This window comes from Syngnathus acus, chromosome 6, assembly GCF_901709675.1.
Source record: "Syngnathus acus chromosome 6, fSynAcu1.2, whole genome shotgun sequence".
In the NCBI taxonomy this organism is placed as follows: Eukaryota; Metazoa; Chordata; class Actinopteri; order Syngnathiformes; family Syngnathidae; genus Syngnathus; species Syngnathus acus.
The window spans coordinates 8,788,010-8,814,039 of record NC_051092.1 but is presented as its reverse complement, the minus strand read 5'-3'; the positions used below and the strand labels follow the sequence as shown (position 1 = coordinate 8,814,039).

General features: G+C 39.7%; 1 protein-coding gene across 1 annotated transcript in view; it reads left to right on the top strand.

Annotated features, from left to right (window-relative positions):
- Nucleotides 1-26,030, top strand: part of b4galnt4a (beta-1,4-N-acetyl-galactosaminyl transferase 4a) — a 91,500-nt gene that overhangs the window by 26,299 nt on the left and 39,171 nt on the right. The window contains exon 2 of the mRNA XM_037254287.1: nucleotides 9,674-9,786. Within this exon, the coding sequence (XP_037110182.1) occupies nucleotides 9,674-9,786 (113 nt within the window). The remainder of the gene's footprint in view (nucleotides 1-9,673; nucleotides 9,787-26,030) is intronic.

Below are 26,030 nucleotides of genomic sequence, written 5' to 3'. Positions count from 1 at the left end.
TGTGTGTGAGTTTTCCACTTTTTGAATGCTTCATCATTGGAAATTGTGACCCATTTATTATAAGGCTAGTCCTCTTTTGAGCGTGAGATGCAGCACAGTACATACCAAAACTATATCGAATGAAAACATGCTTACATTTTCCCCATCATACCTGCAGTGTGCATGTGTTTTCCATACGGCCTCTTACCTCAAACTATTGTCACCATTTTCGGCCGCATACCACCATTGTAAATGTTCCTCCATACTTAGTGTGCTCCTTCATGCTTAATGTGTCTCTGCACTTGGATCTCTCCTATTTCTGCCTCCTGCGCACGTGTGGCGCATTTGTCCTAGTGCTGAACTTGCCACTTTACGTCTCCTGTTCATTTTCAGTGTCGTTAGAGGTGCCGATCAATGACTCGGCTTCTCGTTTGAGACCAGCCTGTGCTGTCGTTGGAGGGTACAAAAAGTAACACCCTTGAATAATTGATTCCAGGCAGGAAGATGTGAATTGGTAAACAGACACTACATACCAAATGCAAACAGTTGCAGCAGATTGCATGAAATAATTGCCTGGCAAAGTGCTTAGTGCTTCTTGGGGCTGCTGAGTCATGCCAATTTTGTTATTGGAGAATTATGGAGAGCTACCGGGAATAGTCTACAAAAGAGTGACACAACTTACACTCTTATTGAAACAGTTCCTTATAAGACACAAATTATTATAGAAACTGATTGACCAACAGATAAAACAAGTTGGAACAAAAGAAAGCACACAAGCTTCATCGCTTATGATACATGCTGAATAGACAATTTAATTGTCAATATCAATAACTTTGCTATGGTGTAATTTCTGTGCATTCATCCTATTATACCGCCATTGTTACTTTCACAAGCATCAGGTAACAATCGAGTCACTGATCCCTGGTAATCAAGAGTTGATGTGCTGAAAGGCCCGTGATAAGCGAGGCGAGGCCCCGTTTGACGCTGTCATCAGGTCCCAGGAGGGCCGACACTGACCTGAGATGAAATGAAGCCCAGCTGGTTCCTACATGGCTGCTCGTGGAAGAGTGGCAGTCATAAATAGCAATGGGTGCAGTGAGGGATGGAGGGGGTTTGTCATCAGGCACAATCCGGGCCGGGAGACTCCTGTGAGAAGGAAATTCATCACTGTGCAGTGATAAGACAAGGCTATTATTGTTTCTGTCCTCGTCTGCCTTTCTTTTTGTATGGAGCTCCTTCTCTCCTTTTTTTCCTTGTTCTCCTTTCCACTCCCTGTGTCCTCTTATCTGTTGTTTTTGTGCTGTAAAGCTTTACCATTGCCTCTTTTTTTGCACTTTTCTTTCCTCATCCTCCCACCCTCACCTCTCGTTTTATACATCTTTCCCTCTCAGCATACTGACAAAACAATCTAAAGTGTAATGACCCTCAGACATTGACCTCTCCGTGGCCTTGCAAGGGAACAATACTCCAATATTAATGAGCTGCAGGGACATGATTGAAAGAAAGATGACAAAAAGGTGAGAATAAATGCGAGACGGGTGATTTTGGAAGTACAAATAAGACCAAGAAGCAGAGAACTACACGAGAAATGATGGACCCACACAAAAAGGGAAGAGGGGGGGGGGGTAAACAGAGTGAGGTTATTTGGGGTTCAGTCTTAAGTATTTTCCGGCTTTACTGATGATACTGGTCTGTCTTTAAGTCAAGCATATCTAATGTCTCCTTTCATATTCCCACACCTCTTTCTTCTTCCTCCTTGCTCCATCAAGAACAATGCCATTTTCCCCTCCGTTTTGTGGCACACGTGCCTTAGTGCCAGGAGACCAGGGTCCGCATTCTAGTTCAACTGTTGTATGTTGCCTGAAAGGACGCCTTTAGTGTCGGCTGACTGTCTGCCGCGCTGTCTCGCTTGTCAGGAGCCCACAAGATGGATGAATTATCACAGAAAGGTTACGGCTAGCGCCCTCGCCTCATTTGGATGCTTCGTTCTGCTCCGGCTCGAGCAAACGCATTAGTCTAGCGAGATGGCCCATGTTGGCTTTGTTTTTGTGTTTACAAATGTATGCAAATAAGCGAGGGGGGGTTGGGAAGCATGTCGCCTCTTTGTGCTCTCTCCTAATGCTTCCCCGGTGACACATGAGCTGTGATGGTGGTTGTGGGCTCCTTATCTCAGCCGCTGGGATTGGAGCAGCCTCCTCTGGGTGTCACTAGGATTGCTTTGTGCGCTGTGTTCACACAGTGTCCGTGCACTTGCATGTGGAAAACCTTGGAGTCATATTTGCCCCTTCCCTCCATTCTTTTGTGAACTGGCTTGTTTTAGAAATTGTATTGCTCATGGGGGGTTTTCTTTTCCCCGTCTTGTCTCTATGACAACTGAGTGTTTCAATGAAAAGGACCTTTTTCCCCCCAAAGAGGTCTTGAGGTGTTTTGAAAAAGTTTTGATTCAACTGTTAGAGCCATTGCAGAAGGTTATATGATCCTTGATTATCTTGTACTTGTAGAAAAAAATGGTAATATAAGTAATCTTATATATCATATTATATCATTTTATTAGCGTTTTAAATATATATATATATATATATTTCAACAATGTAACAAACAACAGTTTTAATGATACTATAAAACTATGAATGTGTTGATAGTAAAAATGTGCAATTGTAAAAAGTAGTGAACCTTATCTTTTTTAATGAGAAGTGCTTTTGGGTGCTTGTACTTCTTAAATGTAAAACAAAGCAAAATAGTATCCTAAGCATTTTGACGTGTTTGTCCATGTAGGTAAATAAAGCTCAAAATGTTTAGTGGACGGCGGTCACACCTTTCAGTTGAAGTGCTCTATAAATAGAATTGAGTTGTGTTGTGAGTGTTGAGCTGAGCTTGGGCGGCACAGTGTGGCTTAGCACATCTGGCTCGCAGTTTAGCGGTACAGGGTTCGATTCCGGCTCCATCCCGCCTGCGTGGATATTGCATGTTTTCCTTATGCTTGCGTGTTTTATCTCCAGGGACTCCCGTTTCCTCCTACATTCTAGAAACATTCATGGTAGGTCAATTAGGCACCCTGAATTGTCCTTAGGTGTGATTGCGAGTGTGAATGTCTGTTAGCCTCTGTGTGCTCTGCGATTGGCTGGCAACCAGTTCAGGTTGTCCCTCACCTACTGCCCGAAGTCAGCTGGGATGGGCTCCAACGGCTCAGATAATGGATGGGTGGATTGATGAGTTGGGGTCAAACATCACATTTGAATTCCCTTGCTAATCAGTCACTTTAATGCACACTGTTGTCGTGAAATATAACATGCATTTAGATAGACAAGAAATTCTGGTTATTCTCAAGCCTTTGTGCATTTAATTGTTCAATTTCTTTTGGTTTGCAGTAGTAGTAGTAAAGATGCATTGATAGAACACTAACTATTGAGCTGCCTTCTTGTAAATAAATCATGAGAAGCTCTTTACACACTGGCTTTTAGTCTGAATGTAGCACCCAAATGTTTGTTAACTCTAATGCAAACATTATTGATTGTATTTATTAGATGGGCTCTAAAAGAATACTCTCTCTCTACCAGTTTCTTTGTGCGTGATTGTGGTTGGGCTCCATCAATGCAATCAGGTCATTCCACTTTGTCTCCGGCTGCCTTTTAATCGTTGGGTGCACTGCGCCTCGGGGCTTTGATCGGATATTTGTCTTCAACCAAAGCATTTTTTCCTCCTTTTCTGACATTTGAATGCTCCGTAAATAGCAGCTGTGGTGACTTATTGGTGCAATGCATAACATCATATGCATAACATACAGATCGGCCTTGAGGACTAAGCAGGGAGAGTGTGACCTCATTGGCCCTGACCCACATCACGGCACATAAGGCATCACTTGTTCTGCCCTGCACGCCCTTAGTCTACAAACATCTATACTATTGCACCACTCCACATTCAACGTCTTTTATTCTTTGTTTTCATTCAACTTCCACAGCTTGCTGTCACTTATCTTCAAGTGCTCTCACTCTCCTCGAGAGGCTGTGTGAACTATATGGCCAGAGAGAGCCTTGCCCATTCATCAGTGTCACAGCAGCCCATCCCTTGGCTTCATTACTGTGTAGTTAATGGCACACATCAGTGCAGTTTATTTGCTATAATTAGCCATTCCCATTTGGCCAGCACTGCCTTATGCTGCCCTCTGCCACATCATGCTGTGTTGTTGAACCTATCCTGAAAGAGTTGTTACAGCATCTACACTGTATTTCAATTTGACAACTTGCATTGTGTCACGCCGGATTGCAATGAAATAAGTCATTAGCCTTATTAAACTTTATGAGGGCTTGGTCTGTTAAAAGCAGTGGAGTGTAAAACTCAGCAGGGTGAGACTGAGGGACTCAGTTAACATGGAATAATTAGTTATGGCAATATCAAGGGAAAAAAAAACGCTGTTTGAGGTTCCTCTCGTCTTGAAACTTACGTTGCTTTCTTTATTCCTTCTCACAACTTCTTATCCTTACATTACATCCCACTCAAGCGCCTCTCCGCCATCAGTAAGCCCATTTTAATCAACTTGTCCAAAGTCTCTCAGAATCCTTCCCACTGCCTGATATCGCCTTCCTGTTTTTAAAAGCTTTAAAAAGCTAATAGACTACTTATACATCTTTAATCATGTTCCAAAAGATGAAAAGAAGGAAAGGTATTTAGTATTGAGCAGGAATGTCACCTACATCATTCAGATTACCGTATTTTCCGCACTATAAAACGCACCTAAAAACCTCCAATTTTCTCAAAAGCCGACAGTGCGCCTTATAGTCCAGTGCGCCTTATATATGATTCGTGGATGAGGACTAACTTAAGTAAGCTTTACGTGTTTATTTTGTGTGTTGTGTTATATTAACGTTTGAGCAACGTTTAGTTATTGATGTATTGTTATTATTTTCACTATTTCGAGTGTTACTATATTGTGATTGCATTAACGTTTGAGCAACGTTGAGTTATTTATTCTATGCGCCTTATAATCCGGTGCGCCTTATATATGGACAACATTTTAAAATGGGCCATTCATTGAAGGTGCGCTTTATAATCCGGTGCGCCTTATAGTGCGGAAAATACGGTAAGTCAAAGTGTGATATAGTTGAGGGCAAGAGATCAGCCTTGCCAATAGAGCTCCGGACGTCACGTGACTATTCTCGCATGCGTTTGTTCACGCAGCCACATCGACAGTAAAGGAATGCCAGCACTTCAATGACTGACAGTGGAGCGTAGCGTGAAAACTAGCATTTATCTCTCAACATTCCGTCTAAGTAAATTCACACCTCGCTTTGATGGAAAGGACATAATGAGATATATACATGCACACACTGGACAGGATATTGGATATTGTGGATCAATAAAGCACCGGGGGTTCTTTTTTTCAACAATGGTGACGGCAGATAGAGAGAATGCCCCGGCCCGGATCAGCAGTACACAGAATTTTTTTTTGGGCGGATGGCGAAGCAGCGGCGTGCTCACTCACGTAGCCTGCTTGTTGATGGGCCTACTTGCTTTAACATAAAGCAAATCAAAACATGCCACTATTAGGATTCAGCACTTCCCAAGAGGTTAATTTGCTGCTTAATACATTAAACTCAGCATGACTAATAAGAGTCTTAATCAGTCTTAATGATGTCTTAAGTGAAGTATAATTCTTGTAGTGTCAATGGTTACCGCAGCAACCACATGGTCTAACCCAGGAAATCACTAAGAAGCCAGCAAAGCATTTTAACATTGAGAAAGGTCATAGGTCGAGGAGAGCAGCGCATTATGCATCCTGTACAACAGCTCAAACTTTTGTCTGCTCTGTTAGAGGGTTCGGCCATTTGAATAAACCAAGATCCATTTGAATCTTGAAGTTTTAAAAAAGAATTTTGTAAAAGGTACTCAACAAAGAAATGAGTAATTATCTCAAAGCATAACAATCGCTCTTTACCTTTACCGCTGTTGGCAAAGTTATCCACTGAGAGAAACCTCAACGTGTGATTATCAGTCTAAAACCGATTGCTTCCTTTTGCTAATTTGTACTAATTTTGATAATTGTACGTCGTAATGAGCCAAAACTAGGCTCTGTTGCCATGTATGGTCAGGTTTGTTCAATAAATGCAATTCATTGCAACACGAGGAAGAGATTAGGAATTAATCAACGCGCAATCACACTGAATTCATATTTAAGGCTGTGAATGTATTTCCTCTTTTATGTAATAAGTGTTTATCGAATAATTCTATTCATGTTGTAACTCTTGTGGTCTATTTCTTACAGCATTTTTATAAGATGAGTGGAAGTTAGTATTTTAATGAGACCCACTAGCATCCTATTGATAATACTGGCAACAGAGTTTGTGATCATGCCTTTAAATGTTTATTTTCCTGTTCACTAGCAAGATCCATATTTTGAGGCCCATCAAAATATGATATTTAAAGGATTGCAGATGCAGCTCCTCATGGCTGGTGCCTTTTGTCTCATCTTTGTTGTTGTCTGGGTCATGCTAAGTTTATATATGTTTACTCTTCTTTGCCTTATTGCAACCCGAACAATGTGGCCGAATGTGACTGAACTGAACAACATGGGCAGAAACGCACACGTGGATGCCAGGTAATTGATGCTTACACATTAACCAAACACGTTGCAATGGTAAAACTGCGACCGGGGTACAGCACAGGGTGTCTTGAGTTGGTGCACGGGACAATGAAATCTCAAGACTGTCAAAATGTTCTAGAGAGAAATAAAATGTCACCCCCTCAATAGATGTACTTTATATGTTTATGTTTGCTGCATGGACTTCACACATGCATTTTTACCTTCAGATAGAGTAAAAATTAGCAACTGTCTTTTTATTTTGAATCTCTCTATTTTAAATAAATGGATCACGTGTTTCGCACTTGTTCTCTTCTGCCAAAGAGTTCTGAGTAAAATACTGAAAAGAGCAAATCAACTGTCCGCCACAAATTTCTTTTCTCGCTACTAGGTTCCTTCTACTGCCTCTTTGTTCAGTCTTCACTGGACTATTTGAATTCAGTCAAATGCTCTGCACTGTATAGCATGGCCAGGCTACCCAGCAAAATACTTTCATTCATTCAATATTAATTAAAGGTTATTTATTACATAACTATGCTCACTACACAGTGCACCCATGTATGTGGATGAACCAAAAGTACTAACCTTACACTTACAATGCTAAATGGTGAGTGCTGCGGGCAACATCATTGATGCTGCTGCTTGTGATGCTTTTGGGTTTGAGGCAGGAACAGATTAGGCAGAAGAATAGAGAGGAAACGGCTAAATGATCAGTATTCCACATGGCCTCCTCCTGCTGGCTCGACTCGTAGTCGATTGGCTTCTATTAACCTGCCAGTCTGCTATTCATTACTTCATTAGAGGCAGCATGGAGGCATGAGGAAGTCCCGTCACAGTCCAGTAGTTCGTACGGACTTCTCTGCACTCGCTGGAGTTCACCACCTTCTCTCTCGCCCACCTGCAAGCTGCACCTTGAGATCAGCTTATGAATGGAAATGCCTGGTGGAGAACTCTCTGGAGCACTTTCTGGATGCATGAACTTCAGTGGGTGGCAAAAAAGAGGCTTAGTTTTTTGCATTCTGCATGTGCTGGCCTGAATACATTTAGGTTTACTCGACATACACTGTCTTGTTTAATGGGACAGCCTTGTAGAGATAAATCACACCCTAAAATTGAAATAAACCTAGTTAGGCATAGCTGTACAGCAACGCTAAATGATATAACACTTATAACACGACGTTTTATTCAAATATCACGATATCTTGAAGACACTTTCTCTACTCTTTATACTATACAGTACTTTTTGGCAGCTTTTTGCTAACTTACAGTAGCCTATGACTGACAGGGTACCTGGTTATCACCTACGACTCCCCCACCTCATCTCCCCTTGACAACTGCTTCATTTGCAGGTTTTCACACATCAAGGTTAAAGTTGGAAGTGTCCTGCTGCTTTTAGACTTCTGCTCAACAATAGATGGAGAATTGGAGCAGTTATCAGACATAGTTGGATAGAGCATCCCTTTGATCATGTTGAGCTCTGAAGGAGCCTGAAGGCTACACTTACACCACGACCAATCGGACTACAAACTTGAAGCTTTTGGCTTGGGCCCTCTTGGAAGTTGCTGTCACCGAAAGCTTCTTTGACTTCCATTTTCGGCGATGACTTTTTCTGAAAGCTTAGGCTTTCTTTTTCCAGAGTGGATGAGAGTCGGAACACAATGCATTGGCGAGAATGATGGTCTTGCAGTTTGAAAGAGCATGCGATCTGAACATAGCAATTTCCTCTGCCATTCCATTCCTTCAGAAAGCGAGACAAATGTTTCAGATCAAATCACAGTTTTTATCATAGTTTTCTTGAGTGAAAATCAGTGAAATAACAAAGAGCGCTATATCATTAGTGTAGGAGGAAAATAAATTATCAACCCAAGTTATGCACGCTGGAGGCGTTCTTGGACTGTTCACTTTGCTCGAGGAACATTTTCCTACGTTCCTCTGATGTAGGAGGTAATAATTCCATCAAAAGGTTATTTGTTTGCAATTTCACAATTTTGAGGCAGATTCGTGTAAAACTGAGGGTCTAGGATAATTCTTGGTGACTTCGAGAACATTTGGTGTTGATGCAAACTAGATTATGCCGCCTTGGTGGATGTCTGTGCCATTGTGGTTCTATTTTGAATTTTCAACCCACACATACACACTGCCTCCTCACCCCCAATTCAGTCTTTTCTGACTCTTTCTTAATGGGACATATTGGAAAACCTTTAGTTCTCATTAAGTTTTATTGCTACCAGCACTCCCCACCTCGTCTTTTAATCACAATCCGTCCCCTGGTGTGTGCGTGCGTTCGTGTGCAAGCATGTATGTGTTTTCAGTTGTGTCTAGCTTTATGGAGCCCCCCCCACCCGCCATCCTCCAGCAGGCAATGAACCACTCTTTGTGTAATCCATACCCAAAACCATAGAGAACCAACCCCACCCACCTCAACCCATGTTTGCTATGAAGGCGCCACCTTTTATTGCATCCCATCTGAATAGCAATGACACAGTAAGCCAAATAGAGTGCAATCCAAATACAAAAGAGGAGAGTGAATAGGCTATAGATTTCTTTGTTATATGATCTTACACAAACCCTTATGTGTGCATATTGTTGGGTTTTTCTTTCAATTTTTTGCTTTTAACTACGCAGATGCACAAGTGTTGACCATTCTGTCACTGTGCTGTATTGACTTGCTCTAACTTTTGCTCTTTTCACTTTGATTCGAGCATCTACAGCAATGCGAATACGGTACATAGTTTTCTGGCTGTTCAGAAAGATGACTGTGTCACACCAGTATGCTAATATCTTGTCACTATTTTTAGGTCAGATTTTACTGAACTCATGTCTCCCTAGGCCCACTATTTTTAGGTCAGGTTTTACTGAGCTCATGTCTCCCTAGGCCCACTATTTATCCATGATTACTTAAGTTTATATGGAATTAACTATAGTGCAAAGGCTACAAATAAAAAATAAAAGGAATAGCTTAAAACTATTATTGACAATAAAAAATAGATAAAAGATAATCACGATTGCACTTCATCTACATTACTATGATCATTACGCTAAAATGATTAAAGTGAAGCAGATGATGACGGCAGTCTTGCTTGCCAGATTTCCTAACAGTGTCCATGTTTTTTTCTCTAGATGGAGAGAGACAGACGGAGGGCTCAGACACCAGCCGCAAGAGGGACACTCGCTCCTCAACTAGCCACCATAAGAATGAGGACACCAGCGACAGTAGGGAGGATGAAGCGGCGGTGAGTCGCTCGTGTGCATTTGCTCGTGGTCTTTTCTCTTTGCTGTCAGCCGGAATAGGTTCCAGCTCACCCGTGACCCTGATTAGACAATTTGGACAAGAGTCTTCAGTGAACCTAACATGCATGTCTTAGTAAAATACAGTCGGAGTGGCCTACCTGGAGGAAACCCACATAAGCACACATGTAAACTCCAGACATTAAGTCCGCAACAGAGATTCAAACCCCAGACCTAAAAAGTGTGAAGTGATGACTTGACCCTTCCCACAAATCATCAATCACATTAAAATTATCTTACAGCAACTGATGCGGAATCATAAATTGAATCAGCTTAAAAATGTTATTCATACATGAAGTGTCATATTTTCAAATGTAATTCAGTGTGAAAAGATGTGTAATCAACCAAATATATTCCTTGTCTTGAGACTCAGTGTCTTGCCATTTCTTGAATGTATTATCTCAGGCATCAAACTTATTTCTTATTCCTTCCCTTGTTTCTTACACTTTAAAGTTATAAGTGCAACATCATTCATCCTTCCCTCCATTTTCTATAGCGTCTGTCCTCAGTCGGGTAGTAGTGAGCTGGAGCCTATCCCAACTGACTTTGGGTAAGAAGTGACTTACAGCAGTTGCAGACAAACCAACTTAAACCAAATTGTGAGGCCGTGTGCTACCATATTCACGTAACAATATGTGCTTAACCACAAATAAACAGTAGCATGACATAGTTTAGGCTGAATGCCGTATACTGTATTTCCTTTGTCTCCCAAATCGATTTGAAAGAACACTTGAGGAAATGTGTTGAAGAGAGCGTTAAATCCGCTTTATAGCACTCAGGTTTTGCCTCAGCGACGACCAAATAGATAGCGATATTCTCGTTGAGTCAGTCTAGTGCGACGGAGCTGCGAAATTCTGCTGAAGTCACAAAAATGTGCCAGAAAGTTAATGATTAGCCTACTGCTATTGAATCATTTTAAATGTGTCACTTGATCATTCGTTGTCTGAATGGTTATCTCAGAAAATGATTAGTGGAGGTTTCATTCTCAGGTTGTACACAATGGTAGGACACACATCTTAGAACTACTATCTAGTATATAAAACTGTATGAACCCCCCCATTTCATATCTCTGAGCATTATGTCAGTATTGTTTGAATCAATTACAGTTACATGAGCCTATAGCAGGCCGATGACAAGTTTGAACACAAAATGTAAAATAATCTATCAACTGCATGACCTTTTTATAAGTTAGAAGGAGCAACGGCAACCAACAGAAGTGTTTTTTTTTTATGTGTGCAAGACTCCACGTTACTGACACGAGACATTGAAAATGAACTTTAATCGCTTGCATATAAATAGTTTGCTCACTGAAGTGTCTTCCTACACTCCCTCAAAATATAAATATCCCATGCTGTCATTGGCATCAGTACTTGTCTTTGAACCAGCAGTATATTTAGGAGACGGTGAGCTAACTTGCTTGAGGCAACAAGATAAAATACTTGGTGTGAATCGTACTAGAGTATGTCAATTCTCTGTATATTTTGACAAATGTCACGCACGTTTGCATTCTCTGCAACTTACTGTGTCTCAATTTTTCTTTGTGGTGACAACCGTTTGACTGTGAAAGTTATTTAGATTTTCATTATTTACCATGACAACATTTAAATTGAATCATGCTTTACCAGCGTCCAATTAATTGCGTTTCGTCTTTCAGTGGTAAACAACAATATTTACCTTTCCTAATGTGCCTACGTCTTATCTTTTTGCTGAACCTAAAAAATGTATTCTTCCCAACAACTAAAACATCCCTGATAACCATTCATTACAAACCTTTTGACTCTGAATGCGCGTGTGCTTGCTTGTGCATACGTGCACATGACCTATGATGGCATACTCTTTACAGTTCTGTCTTGTTTGCAGCTGGCACAGCAACATCGTCCAGAGGATGAAACTAACTATTAGAGTATTCCTGTGAGAGCGGTCCATTTTTTCAAAATGTCACTGCCAAAGGTCAAAGCTGTTCACATTCTGGGGCCTGAATGTCAGACAGCAATTTGTGTGTGTGCGTGCGTGTGTTTGTCTCTAAGGGAGTGAGAGACATTATTCAGAGGAATTATTCAGTTTAATGTACTGTTATATGGGTCAGGGGGACAGAACCCCCTCATCATTATTTGGCTGCTCTGTTAAATTTCTTGATTGTGCTACACTAATAGCTCATGTTCGACATTTTATACATTGGAGTTACGTTACTATGGATGAAAATAAATAGAGCACTTACAGTTGCGCACTCTTGAAATAAATACATATATACATACCTCAAAGAATATGGATTGACTTGATTGAAAAATGATAACTACTTGTCTCTCAGAGAGATTTTAAATTGTAATTATCTGGTCTTTGCTATTTTTTCACAAATTAAATAATTAGAAAAGTATTCTTGATCTTGAAGAAGTCTGTATAAGCACAAGAAAATGGATTCTCATTTTAAATAAAAGCAAGCATAGATTTGTGTGTGTGGGGGGCAGGGGGTGTAAAATGGAAGAAGCAGAGACTAAAATTTACATGTTGAAATGTGACTGAGGAGAAAATTGAGATGAGATAGGCAAGATCTCACATCATTACATTCTTCTTCACTTCGCTGTGAAAGGTTCACACAGCGAAGCAAATTTTCACTTACACGTGTATTTTGCATAAGACGCCCGTGACCCCCGTGGGGACAAGCGGTATAGAAAATGGATGGATGGATGTCTAAAGTAAAAACTCACAACAGGGTGCATCCTTATTTTTGTGCAGACGCAATGTTTGCTGCCCAGTCCAGAAAATTTAGATGACCGCTCTGCAACTTGTTGGACGTTCTGACCTCACAAGATTGGCAGAAAAGAGATGTGTTCAGAACCAACAATGCCGAGAGCAAAATGCTCCGGTTTGCGTGCGTCCACGAAATTACCAACACACCTGATTTTACCAACCTCCGTGTAGATTTGCAAAATCCCTCACACCAGAATTGGTTGGTCATGAAAATAGTCATGAAAAACGTCCATGATTTTTTTAATGTAATACATATCTTAAAACTACTTAAGTGGAGAATAAAGGCTTGGAGATAAGTATTGTAACGTATAAGAACCTTGGTATATTTACGTGTTTTGACCTGAAATGACAGTTTTTACACAGAGTAACATTGTGGGCATCCATGTTGCAACGTCTGAATTTCTTTAAACTGAGCTGCTGCTATTTAAAACAAGCGAGGAAACATCACATTTGCTACCACTGAGGTGGGAAAGTGAATATAGCAGTTCTGTCAACATGGCCCGAGGGTACAGCTAATTTTAGTGTCGCTGAGAAGACCCTCATCTTACCCTGTACAAGCTCTCTGTTGGCTTTAGTCAGCCATGTTTTTATAGCCACAATTTTGTCTCCGAGTCAAAAAATAGTCTGCATTGGTCTTTATATGATTCCTTTGAAAACATGAGCCAGTATTATGATACTATTAAAAAAAATCCCTCAGTGGAAGTGTTATTTAAACTTTTTTTCCCCTTCACTTATCTCAAGAACTTCAGTAGCAGTATAAGGATTTGGCTTCATGACTGAGCTTTTGTGCTTTGAAACTAAGACGTTCCAAGGACATTCTCACACTCTGTCATATTTTTAGGAGCAAGATAAAACAATTTCAGACGAAAGTAAAGATTTGCATAAAAACCATAAACAATGGATATTGATTCATTGTTGACATCATATGTTTTATGCACAGATTAGCCTTATACATTCTTATGCAGCAGCTTTTAATACGCACGCACGCACAGATGCTTTTAAAACACTGATGACACTCTAACAATGAAGTCATGTTAGACCACACATACACATTAAGATAGAAAGCTCTTTCTGTGAAGGAGGCACTGCTACGATCTATAACCTATTATCTCGCACAGTGCTGATATTTCGATTTTAATTGGAATATTCAAAGACAACTTCAGCGTCATGCAATTCCATTTGGATACAACATCACAAGCAAAATTACAAGAACTGGAGAAGGAATTCCATTGTGTGTGAGTTATAGGGAGTTTCTATTTGGTGAAGGATAAGATGTATAGAAAATCAATGCATGTCATTTAGCTGGAAATTGCACATGAAAGCGTCAAAACGTGCTTTATTCTATATCATTAGTTTTTCTTCCTTCTACACTATACGCATTGACTTGACCAGAGTTGAACTAAATCATTTCAATGACCTATGAGCTTTGACGAAAGAGTACCAATGTAATCAACCATAGTTTTTTTAACATCTACATTGAACTGAGCACGATTCATAGTTATAAGCCCGCTTCACTGGTGCACATCAATTAGACTCAGTTTAACAATACAGCACATACAATTGTGTGATTTTAAAACGTTATGTTAAATAGCACACAGATGACAATCTGTTTCCTTAAATAAATTAACTGTAAATGTCACCATGTTGTAAAACCTCTGTTCTTTTTCTCCCACAATATAAGAAGAAGAAACACACTGTCCTGCAGAAGTGCATATTGGATGACACCTCCGTGCTGAAACAAGTAGAACCAGAGAGGGAGCCAGGTGTTAATGTCAGAAATAGGATATTGCAGCCCTTCGCCGAAGGCTCCCTCCAATGCTCCACGGTCTATTAGTAATGCATATTGAGCTTTATCTTGGTTAATAGTGGGAGTCCAATTACATCTCACAGGATACAATCTAGACTGATCTAGTGAAAATGAATCATTACTGGAATCTATTTCTTGACACCTTTAAAGAGCAAGCTGTGAAAGTAAATGGTCCAAAAGCAAAGTGTCTTGCCAAATATGCTAAAGCTATTTATTTAATTTTATTTACTTTTATAGCTTAATAAAAATTAGCTGTACTGTTCATATGTGTACGTCTACCGGTTGCTAGAAAACTATAAAAGTATAAAGATTTTAGTCGTACAATTTAAGTCAAAAGGCAATGGAGAGATTTTTGATGGGGGGGGGCTGTAAGAAAATAGATTTGCTGTTCAGCAATTTATAAATTACAAACACACCTGGTCCCTGTTTTACATTCTAAAATATTTCATGCAGATAATGACTGAAGAAAAATGCTCTTATTTTTTATGTTGATAAATCATGTGCCATGCATTATGTAAAGTACCCCGCGTTCCATCAAGTGAAGGCTAGCCATCCTTCTTCCATGTTAACGACACCCGAGACTGTTAGCCAAGGTTAAGGTTTTTTGCAACGAAGGTCACGAGGAGATGGCAGTTGAGAAGAAGGGAGAACAATGGCAGATCTTTCTAACCACTATGAAAAGCAACATCACTATCTGTGTCTAAACAAACAAATATTTTAATCATGGCAGCTTTAGAGCGGCACATAAATTGCAGCAGTCGCATGGCCACTTTGTTCACCTCCAGTTTATTTCAAGGCTGTAAATATGACCACAACATATCTCCCTGGCCTTGCTGATAGTTTATGGGAGATGGGAGGTAGTGGTATTCTGTCACAGACCCTGAGCACTGACGAGGGGCAGCCAACCGGAACTGATTAGTAAATAAACCCACAATGTCCCCTCGATACACTAAGTTACAGAATTGGCATGTTTTGTAATTCCTTGGCTTCCAAATGACCTAAGGGATGAGCAACAGGACTCAATTCTGTAGGTACCATGTATATTTTGCATTTTAAATATTGTCACGCTCTGAAAAATCAGTTCAGTGGCAGCGCTCTCGCTCTCTCTCGCTCGCTTGCTGGTTGGTTGATGATTGGATCTGCAGCCAGCCAAGTGGAAATGGATGTCCCATGAGGCGTTTGGTCCGTCAGCCTGACCGCCCCTCTGTGGATGTCTGCATCTTGCCCACGCTTTGCCCGCCAATTTCCTCTCATTTGGTGTATCACTCCTCTTTTACCAAATGAACAGAAATTTTGGACTTCAATGATGGAGTACGGTGCCATCCTTCTCAATAGCCGAACAACCAACAAGAATTGTCTCATTTTGTCAAACAATTGTTTTCTTTCCTTGAAAGTCTGTCAAGGCTTTGATCCAATTCAAGGAGACATGTATGAACGGAATGTAAAAAAACAAAACAAATCTGGGTAGGCTCAAAGAAAAGCAGCCACGAAGATAGAAAACGGTGAATAAATTGTTTTGACAATAAGGCATTGAGCAATGTTACATAGCATAGTGACATAGTGGATGCACATTTTTGTACACGGGTAGAACATGAAGGCATTAATTGGGCCACTGTGAGATCACGTCAATGCTGCAAACTTAAAACATTAAATTCCCCATCCGTCACTCATGAGTCCCTAGGATTGATGATTAGTTTCTCCCACTTATAGCAACAAAGCTTGTGAGGTGTTGTAAACAATACTAAATGTGCACATGTAGTATTCAAGTGTATCAAGTATCGTTGTGCGTGGTCAGACGGAAATTTCAAAAGATCACAGCACTGGATTGTTCCAAGAATTCACTGGGATGTCAAAATTGGATGGATGGTTATTTCTATTGTTTCTATTATCTATTATTTCTATATCTTGTTTCGATACTTCTTCGCAGAGGTTAGTGATCTGAGTGTTTATAGTCGCGAATTGCATTGAATTGGGAAAATACTAATTGTATAATGTTGGTGTTTGAACAAGTTGTACACATTGTTTTCCACTAATATTTTTTAATTATTTTGCATGGATGATGCAAATACGGAGTTGATGCCTCTGGATTAGGCCCAGACATGCAGTATGCGTCGCAATGCCTTCAGCATTTATCTTCTGTTTACACTTTATGCCATTTGTAGTTAATGTATGTCTCTAAGAGTGTATAATTAAACTTCAAAGACCATGGTTAAGCATCAAAGTTAGTTAGTTGATGTAACCACAGTGAGTTCGTAATTTTTCAAGCTCTGGGGTGTTTACAGATCTGTTATTTGAGGTTGTTGAAGGGTTCACTCTAGAATTGCTTTTCCTCTGGGTATTTCTTTGCTTTCAGTCACTCAATCACCTCTCAGGCATTTGTCAACTTTGCCATAGGTTCATACAGGCCGGAGGTTCAAATTGCAGGCAGGGCAATGCTCCAATGGTGATGTTTGCAATGCTTTCATCACGTCTCATAAAATGTATGGTCATTTTACGTACTGAATACAATATGTACATCTACATGTAAATAATGGGCAGAGTTTGTTTTTATTAATAGCATCGCTATTTTTGTGCGCAGATCAAATATTGAAAAAGATCTAATAAAACAGCCCCATGTACATTATTTATTCATAAAATTGAAAGGAGTGACTCTTGACTTGATACAGAGGCATCAGGCGCAGCGTGCATTTCTGTGTGTGTGTGTGTTTTGGAGTGTTCTTCTGAGGGGGCTTTGTGGTGGACCTCTCGTCTATGTTATTTAGGCTTCTCACCAGGAGGCCGGCATTTAGTTATTTTTTCCTTTGTTTCTGAGTTTTGTCTTGTTGCTCTGATGACTTGTATTTTGTTGCACTTGTTAGTTTCCTTTGATTGCGCCGTTGTGAGTTGGCACCCTTTTCTTAGAGCCTATTAAGTTTGCGCTCATGTCATCTGTGTGTCTTTTATATATTTTTGTATACCCACACTGAGGTATGAATGTTGCTGGACAAGAATTTCCTGAGGGAGCAATTCCAAAAGATGACTAAAGTTGAGTCTATGTCTAAACAACAACAACAAAAAATACAATGAGCTGTATAGTATTTGTAGACATGATGTAAAGTGCTATGATTCTTTTTTTTTTTTTTTTTTTTTGTTAAACCCAGCTCAGTATGGAAACCATTTTTTCTGCTTCTGTTGAGTTTAGTGCACCGTGTCATAACACACACTCTGTTTATCTTTCTCACCTCCACCCATCTGCGTTATTTCACTGATATAAATTTGAGGGTAGACATTGTAACGGTATGTTTGGGCTTGAAAACTTTTGGGAATAAATATCCATGAATGAATCACCTTCAAAGAAACATTATACAAAAATGTATCAACTGCAAACTGACTAATCGCACCAAGTAGTCCAACCTTCAATACAGGTACGTACGTTTTGGTGGAATGAATTTAAATAAAATATAATCAAATATTTATCATCATACAATGACTCGCAAACAGATTAGCACCACCAATATTCAAATCTTGAATGCTATTCAAGCTTTTAAAGAATTTTTCCGAAAATCAAGTACTTTATATTGAGCAAAAATTCCAGTTCCAATGTGGGCCATGTCTTTGATAAACATTTTAGTGTAATTCAACAAGCTATATTTCTTCACTGACAAGACACGAGCTGATTGGTTGACACAAGGGACCGGTTCTGACGAGAACATGCTTAATTAAACAAACAACAAAAATAACCAATCGAGTAAAACCGGACACAAACCAAAAGAAAACAAAACATAACATGAAAGAAAACCAAAACACAGACCATGACGGAAGATTTTGTGTTGAATATAATTACTGTATGTAACAATATTACATGTGGCCTGTCCGACCAAATTCAATGGACCTTTGGCTCATTGAAAAATTATATGTACTCTTTTAAAATTTTGTGTGTGGTGTGAACTCATCTAAACTTTTGAGCGCCCGTGCCAGATTAGGCCAATTCTGCTCCTGTTGCCACTTGATACAGGACAACAAAGAACATCTCAATTGTTCTTCTGCACAAAGAAGTTTACAATAGAAGCTAGGAAGGATAAGTCCCATGTATAAACTTGGAACGGTAAAAGAAAAGCATCTTCTGCCAAATCGCTGACAGATAAATACCAAGGGCCTAAAAGCATCATTACTCTGAATGCACGGAGTGAATTTACAATACTGGGACTGAACCAGATTGGTTTGTGTGGATTTCAAGAAGAGAAAGTCTGGATATCATGTTTTCGTGATTCCAAAAAACACATTTGCTCTCAAGTGTCATTTTTCGATTCATCATTGCCGTTTCTCCTTTCCTGAAGCAATTTGTGTCCTTGGTTTTCTCAGATGCCCTCACCTCTTGTCCTTGTATGTCCATCTCATGCAATAATGTATCGGCGCCTGTGGTGAGTTTGCCCGTGACTCATACCCATCATTGATTTTTGCTGTCCTTGTACTGTTCGGACAGAGGCCGGTCTCTGGGAGCCTGTTGATTGATCTCTTCGTGATCTATCGACTGTTTGGCTGCACACAATTGCTGTGTGTTCTCTACTCATCTTCAGCCACTGTGTGCCTTGAATAGGTCATCAGTGTTATTTTTTTTACCTCCCTTTTTTGATAATCACGACTTTAATCAAAATACCACCATTCAGAGTTCATTTAATCACAAAGGGGTGAGTGAGTTATCTTTAGAAATGCATAGAATAACAGAAATATTTTTTTAAACCATATATAATTTTAACTTGGTTTTAAGCAAATTGACTTTTTCTTTTAGTTTAATAATCCTTTATCTCACACTGTTTAAACAGCCTAAACAGGCTGACCGAGTGTCTCTTGTCTAGAACTGAGTGATCTGATTGCCTCAGTTGTGCTTGTCAGAATATCAATTCTTCTAAGTGTCTCAGTAGATTTATTCTGTCCTTAAACACCCTTCCACCTTGATTTTTCTTGCTCGAGCCAGTAAAAGTTTGCTGGTGTATTGACACATTGGACGAAGTTAGTGTCTGGGATGCATGGTTAGAGTCAGAGGGGCAGCTGTAGGCTCTTGTGAGATGGCAACTAGCTCAAGAAAACCAATTTTCATTGGCGTTTTCAATTTGGGGCTGAGTGGACAGGAACAAGTGTATGTTAATTGAAAGAAGGAATCAATTGTGCATTCTTTGTGAGAGTGTCTTTATCTATGCTGTGTTCAAGACTCAGATTTTTTAGTGGTTAGTTAATAAAAGCTTTGCAGTGTATGGTATTAAATTGTTTTAGTGCAAAATAAACAAGATAGGAATATGTATAAATGTAATTCACTAGCTTGTTAAATCTGATTTTCATTTCAGTGTCTACTTGACTTTTAAAATGTTAACATTGTCGAACTATAACATTTTTTTTTCTTGTTTCACAGTGGAGGTTGTGGGTATGTCCTAAAGGGGCACATGAAAAAAAAGGACTGCCCATCAAACGTGTAAAAATTAACTCGTTGCTGCTCACTTGTCACAAACCATGTGTTTTCAGATGAGTGAAGCAGTGAGGTGTTAAATGTGTGATGGAGGAGTTTCACGTTTTATTTTCTGTGTGAGAATGACATGTCATTTAAACGCCCATAGTCGGCCATTTAATTTTAGCGGCCTCAAATCCTTCCCGTTTAATCTTGTACCGTCATGCTCCATTACCCAATGTGCCCAAAATGGGGCTGATCTGATCTTAATCATAGTGTTGCTACACTTGTAGTAATGACTGCAGGGAACAGCGTGTGGACAAAAGTATCTGTACACTTTATATCAGTGTGGGAAAGGTTTTCATTTGGTCCCCGTAGTGTATGTAAATCACCCACCAAATCATGCAGCTCACTTTACCGATAAAACACAAAAATACATTTTCATGCAAATGAGGATAGTGCCCAAGATTGTGAAACGTACGACTGTGTGAGATCAAGCTAAATGTTTGGTATTTAATTACAGTGTCTTGGAATAAATATATTCATGGAATCCAGGGCATCTTGACTTGAAGTCAAACGTTCCAAAAACCTTTGTACACACAAAAACTAATCAAAGTTCAACAGAAGTGCAGATAGGCTGGCCATATAACCGTAACAGATGAACAAAACAGAATGACAATAAGGATTGGAAAGATGTGGGTTTTTTTCCCTTGGGAACACCTTCACCCCACAGTAGGCTAATGTCTAATGTCACGCTAACAATTCAAAGAGCTCAAAATAAGTATTCTTTGCGACATGGTCCGTGGTCATTTTAAAGACATTTTACTGGAATGTGGAAACTTTATGCAGAAAGGTCCAAGCCTTTGAGTAAAATCGTACTAAAGCATATGTAGAGGGTAGAGGTTCCAAAGATTGTCTGTCTGGCATGGTCGTAGGTGTTCAAAGGGCCAGTAATTTTATTGCCTCTCAGGTGGACAATTGGTGCATAGCAAGTGCATATTAATGAACAGATGTGTGATGCGACATTGTTGACTTTGGCTCTTTTGGGAGTCTACATGTTTATACGGTCTGCCAGCAGGAGCAAAAAACATGTATTATAGAGAAATACAACATACTGAAGATGAATCTTATTTCTATGCATGAGTGTTCTATCAGAACCTAAAACAAATCAAACGAACTGAAAATCCCATCTCAAGCTTCAATTGTTTTTCATTCCAATTTTTTGTCATTTTTCAGAAAATATATGATAACTTATTATAACATAATGAAATCCATAATACTACTACATAATGGTAAATACTGTCATATACTTTCTAATGGTACAAAAATGTAGCAACCTTTTTTTGGACCTAAAATCATCTTAATACTGGACTGGTGGAGAAGACACAGTGAGTGCTACAGTGCATAGCCACAGCTTCAGGGATGCAAGTATTTGACCTGCCCCACGCGTTTAACAACCCACACTGTGGCCCTGGATTCAGAAAGTGATGTCATAAAAGCTCCTGTAGGCGTAGGTGTAGGTGGCCCCTACATTTTCCCCATATTGATTTTTTAAAAATATGTCCTTGGTTCTTCCTCACAGCCAGGAACTCACCAAACCCCTACGAAGCCTCATGTGCAAACAAACAAAACAGACAAACAAACAAAACAAAAAAGCAGGCAGAAAATGATCTGCAAAGTAATGCCATGAAAAGCCTCTTTCTTGTACCATAGGTAAGTAGTGTAAAATCAATGTGGTTTATAAGTCGTTTCTAAGTTGTAGAAGTGCTGTGGATATTACTCAATAAAGGTCAGCACATCCTTACAAGGAATGTGCATTATTCCCGAGTACTTCTGTTTCTCGCAGCAGACTGAATGGTGATTAGATGACACTAAAAACCAAGAAATCCAAGATGAGTGGCAGCTGTTGTGTTTACTTGCTGCCCCCTGTCACACTCCATCACAAGTAATCAGCCTGGATTGAAAGCAGAGACCCCACGCAGATGGCAAGCGGCGGCTGCTTATCTTGCTTTGTTTCAAAAATCACTCGTCCAGCACACTGAGTCATGCACGTTGTTATCCTGAATCTACTGTTCTACGCCTGTATCCATTTCAACGACTCTCCTACTAATCCAAGTGCAAGATCCTCTTACGTTATGATTAAAGGCTACCTCTGCCTACCCCTCCGAGTAGGTTTGTGAGGCTGCACTGAAACCCATCCTTGATCATTTTAATTACTTTGACCAAAGTCTGACAATCGAAATTCTCTCTTACACTTGATCTTAAAACGAGTGTTTTTGTGAAGCTATTGTGATTTGTTTACAACACTGAGACAACGCCCTCTTAAATATCCATTTTCTTTTATGTACCTGCGGAGAATGTTTTTTCTTTTTTTACTTTGCAATTAAAAGCTACTTTCCAGTGAGAGTGAAAGTTTATCACAGCAGAGCCTAATCACAAGTTTTTTTTTAATATAAAGTGTATTCAAAGTATATAAACATTTAGTGTATACAACAAAAAGTTGAATATATTGTCTTTGTTGATCCTGATGTCATCAATGTGTAATAGGGAAGCCACACCATGTTGACGTGTAAAGCTTGTCAGAGTGCATTTACATTGTAAGTGCCAGATATTTTATTTTTCTAGTTTAATCACATTTCAAAGATGGATCGCCTCCTCCTGAATAGTCCAAGCATTAACGATACAAAGCATAGGAAACAGGATCTGCACACTAACTATGTAAAAACTGTTAACAAAGGTCATGTTTGCAAGTGAAATGGTTGTGTGGGCAGACAGACTAAGGATACAAATGATTTTCTCCTTTTTGGTTCTGTTTTCTCTTCATTGGTGAGGCCAAATGCACAGTGAAGACAAATTTAAATGCCAGTTTGTTTTAGTCGAGAAGCCAAGTTGTCTATTTATATCAGTCAGAGAAAAATTACTTGCTGTGGACTTATGGAAGAGTTTTGCTTCTGCAAGGACACATTTTGTTTGTAAATCTGGAGTTATAAAGGGATTTTATATGTAGTGTATTCCAAGTGAAAAAAGCTGAAGTTCAATATAATTCATGGTGGCGTTTGGCTGTCTTGGTATTGTCTTTTTTCTTCTCTCTTGTAAATAAATTGTGTTCCTAAAAATTGTAAAATATATCTTATTCTTCTAACTCTCCTTCTTCTCCTCTCATCTTGGCAATAGCCATTAATCTTCCAAACAATGAATTGAAGCCGTGGACTCTATCACTCCCATTATCGACTGCTGCAGTCTTCTCTTATTTATGTTCCATTTTTCATTTTGCGCTTTTCCTCACTTAGCCAACCTCTGCTGTTGTCTCAGTGACCGCCACATACGTAATGTCGTATGAATAATGCAAGTGGTGAGCAAAAATAGAAGCACTGATTTCCTCTTGGCTTGGAATTCTGCAAGCGTTCAACTGAATAGTTGAATCAGATTTTTTTTTTTTTTTTTTTTGGACATAGACTTTGCTTAAAGAAAATTGGAATCTGGATGTGACCTCGTGCCTCCCAAAGCAGAATTGATACTGAGCTGACTAAAATGGCTGATTGCCAGATCATGGCTCTGATGCTCCTATTTCACCTTTGAGTAGTAATTTGTAGTGCTGAGCCAGGTTTGCCAGGACAATCTCTGCTAGATCTTAATGAAAATCTGAGGTGACTGGGGTCATTTTGACGGTGACTCTGTTAAATCTCAGTTTTCCTCTTCCACGTTAAGTATTGTTTTGTCATTGATTACACGTGATAACATTTGCGTTGCTCTATGGGGCTGCCCTCTTTGATCCCGATGAAATCTGCCGAGCAACAAGTGGGCATGCAAATGTATGATGTGAGAAATTGAAATGCGCATCAAACATTGAGAGAGCAATGTCATCTTTTTCTGTTACCGAGTGTAAAAATTCATTCTAATTTATTTTGTTGGTGTTTTTTACAGCGCTTGATTTTACTGTGCTACTTTTTGCTACATTAGAGAGAGAGACTATTTGTGTGTTATAAAATATGAATACACTTGTTCGTTGAGAAGGTGGGGTTGGAAATATTTCAATTAATTTATGAGACAATAGTCAAGAGGTGTTGTGAGTGCAAATCTGCGCTTGTGAGCTTTCGCATGACTTTTGCTGTGTTTACTGTTGGGCTGCAAAGTTTCCAAACTAACCAAACAACCCATTTTTTCTCATCCAGAAAAGTGAACTGGGTGTTAAACTCTTAGCAGCCTTCGATTATTTAGTGTTCTGAGCGCTGTATGTCCAATTGTTCTCTTCATCTCCAACTCTCATTTACTCATTTGTTGCTTCATTTTCTGTTGTCAGTCTCTGTGACTTTTTTGATGCAATAGAAGCTTCCCCCGTTTCAACAGTGATACAGTATTCCACTGGCAGTTCAAATCATGTGCCCATCAAATCTTAAAGCAGATAGTTAACCCATCTTTTTGCAGTAAAACCTCTAAAGTTGAAAACCAATGAGGCCGTAGAACTGAATTCCACCAGGTCAGTGTGTAATACATGCCTCTGTCCAACTACTGCTGTGCATGACACCACGCAGGACCACGCACTTCATTTTAGCGAGCGATACAGATTTAACTCTGCGCGTGCTTTGCTTGTTCATTAGGCTGTTGTGCAACATTTATTCCAAAAGAAGACTGCAGCTAGCTAAACAAGGGGTGTTAAGTGATGAGAGATGAAGAATAAACACTGGGTATACATTTATGTATAGACTTAGACTTAGACAAACTTTATTGTCATTTTGTCAACACTGGGTGTACACAAAACGAAATTTCATTGCATACGGCTTTCAACAAAGTAGTGATATTGCGGCTGGTTAAAAAGTGACATTCTATATAAAAATATGAAATAAGATAAGTATAAAGTACAAAGTGCAGCAGTGATAAAGTATGTAAACAGTGCAGGAGACAAAAACAGTATTTACAAGTGTGCAGAGGAATGCTAAGTTTGAATGTTCAACAGTCTGACGACAGCAGGGAAAAAACTATTGCAGAACCTGGTGGACCTGCAACGGATGCTGCGAAACCTCTTCCCAGAGGGCAGCAGGGAGAACAGTCCATGGTGGGGGTGTGATGGGTCACTGATAATATTACGGGCTCGGGACACGCAGCGCTGGGATGACAAGTCCTGAATGGAGGGGAGAGGAGCCCCGATGATCCTCTCTGCTGTCCTCACCACTCTCCTCAGGTTCTTCCAATCGGAGGCGCTGCAACCTCCACACCACACTGAGAGACAGCTTGTCAGAATGCTCTCTATGGTGCTTCGGTAGAACGTCCTCATGATGGGTGGGGGCAGGTGGGCTCTCCTCATCCTCCGCAGGAAGTACAAGCGCTTCTGTGCCCTAAACGTAACTCTTAAGCAATATGACTCCAGTGGTTGCAAACAAAGATAGTAAAGAAAATGCTATCATTATTACTTCAACAGTTAATTGGACATTTCTGTGATATTTAAAATTGTTAGAAACATGTGGTGCATTAGCAGCCATTACCCTTCGTCATCAAACTTGAGTCATTTTATTTGAATATTTCAGAATTAATGATTGCACCTATCTAATGACCATGAATGTTAAAATAATACTACATAAGACACCTATAAAGTTTATACTGAGTTAATGCTGTTCAACCGTAGAAGCTGCATTCCACTTTGATCATGTTTTGTTTGTTGCTGTTTTTGTGTGTTTGTGTGTGCGTGCGTGCGTGTGCATGCGTGTACTAAGACGTTTTGAACTCGTGTGCATGGGTGATCCTGGAGGGTGGGTGATGAAGCCATTTTAGCGAGGTGCCCCAGATCTGTGCTCCACTTCATCCCTTTCCCTCTGTCTCGCACACGGACTCCATCCTCCCTGCAGACCTGTGCTTGTTTGTGTTTAATAAGGGAGATTCGTTAGACTCATTGATATTTGAGGACACATTGGTTCTTTCTAATTGCGAGGACACGCGTGTATTGTGTGAACATGGAAGAAGGGAACCGCTAACTCCCAATGCAGCGGTACGATGGATTCACGAGTCAACCTGCATAACGATCATGCACTCGTTGAGATGCAGGCATGACAATACATGCAACTAACCCAGATTAACGACTGCTATTATTAAATGTCATAAACTTGAATGGTCCTAATTCATTATATTTTAAATCTTGTATCCTTCTAAGTAATTTGATGGATATTATAAAAGATTTAATAAACAGTTGCTTTCACTAGCGTGATTTGTGCTCCTCTGTTTTG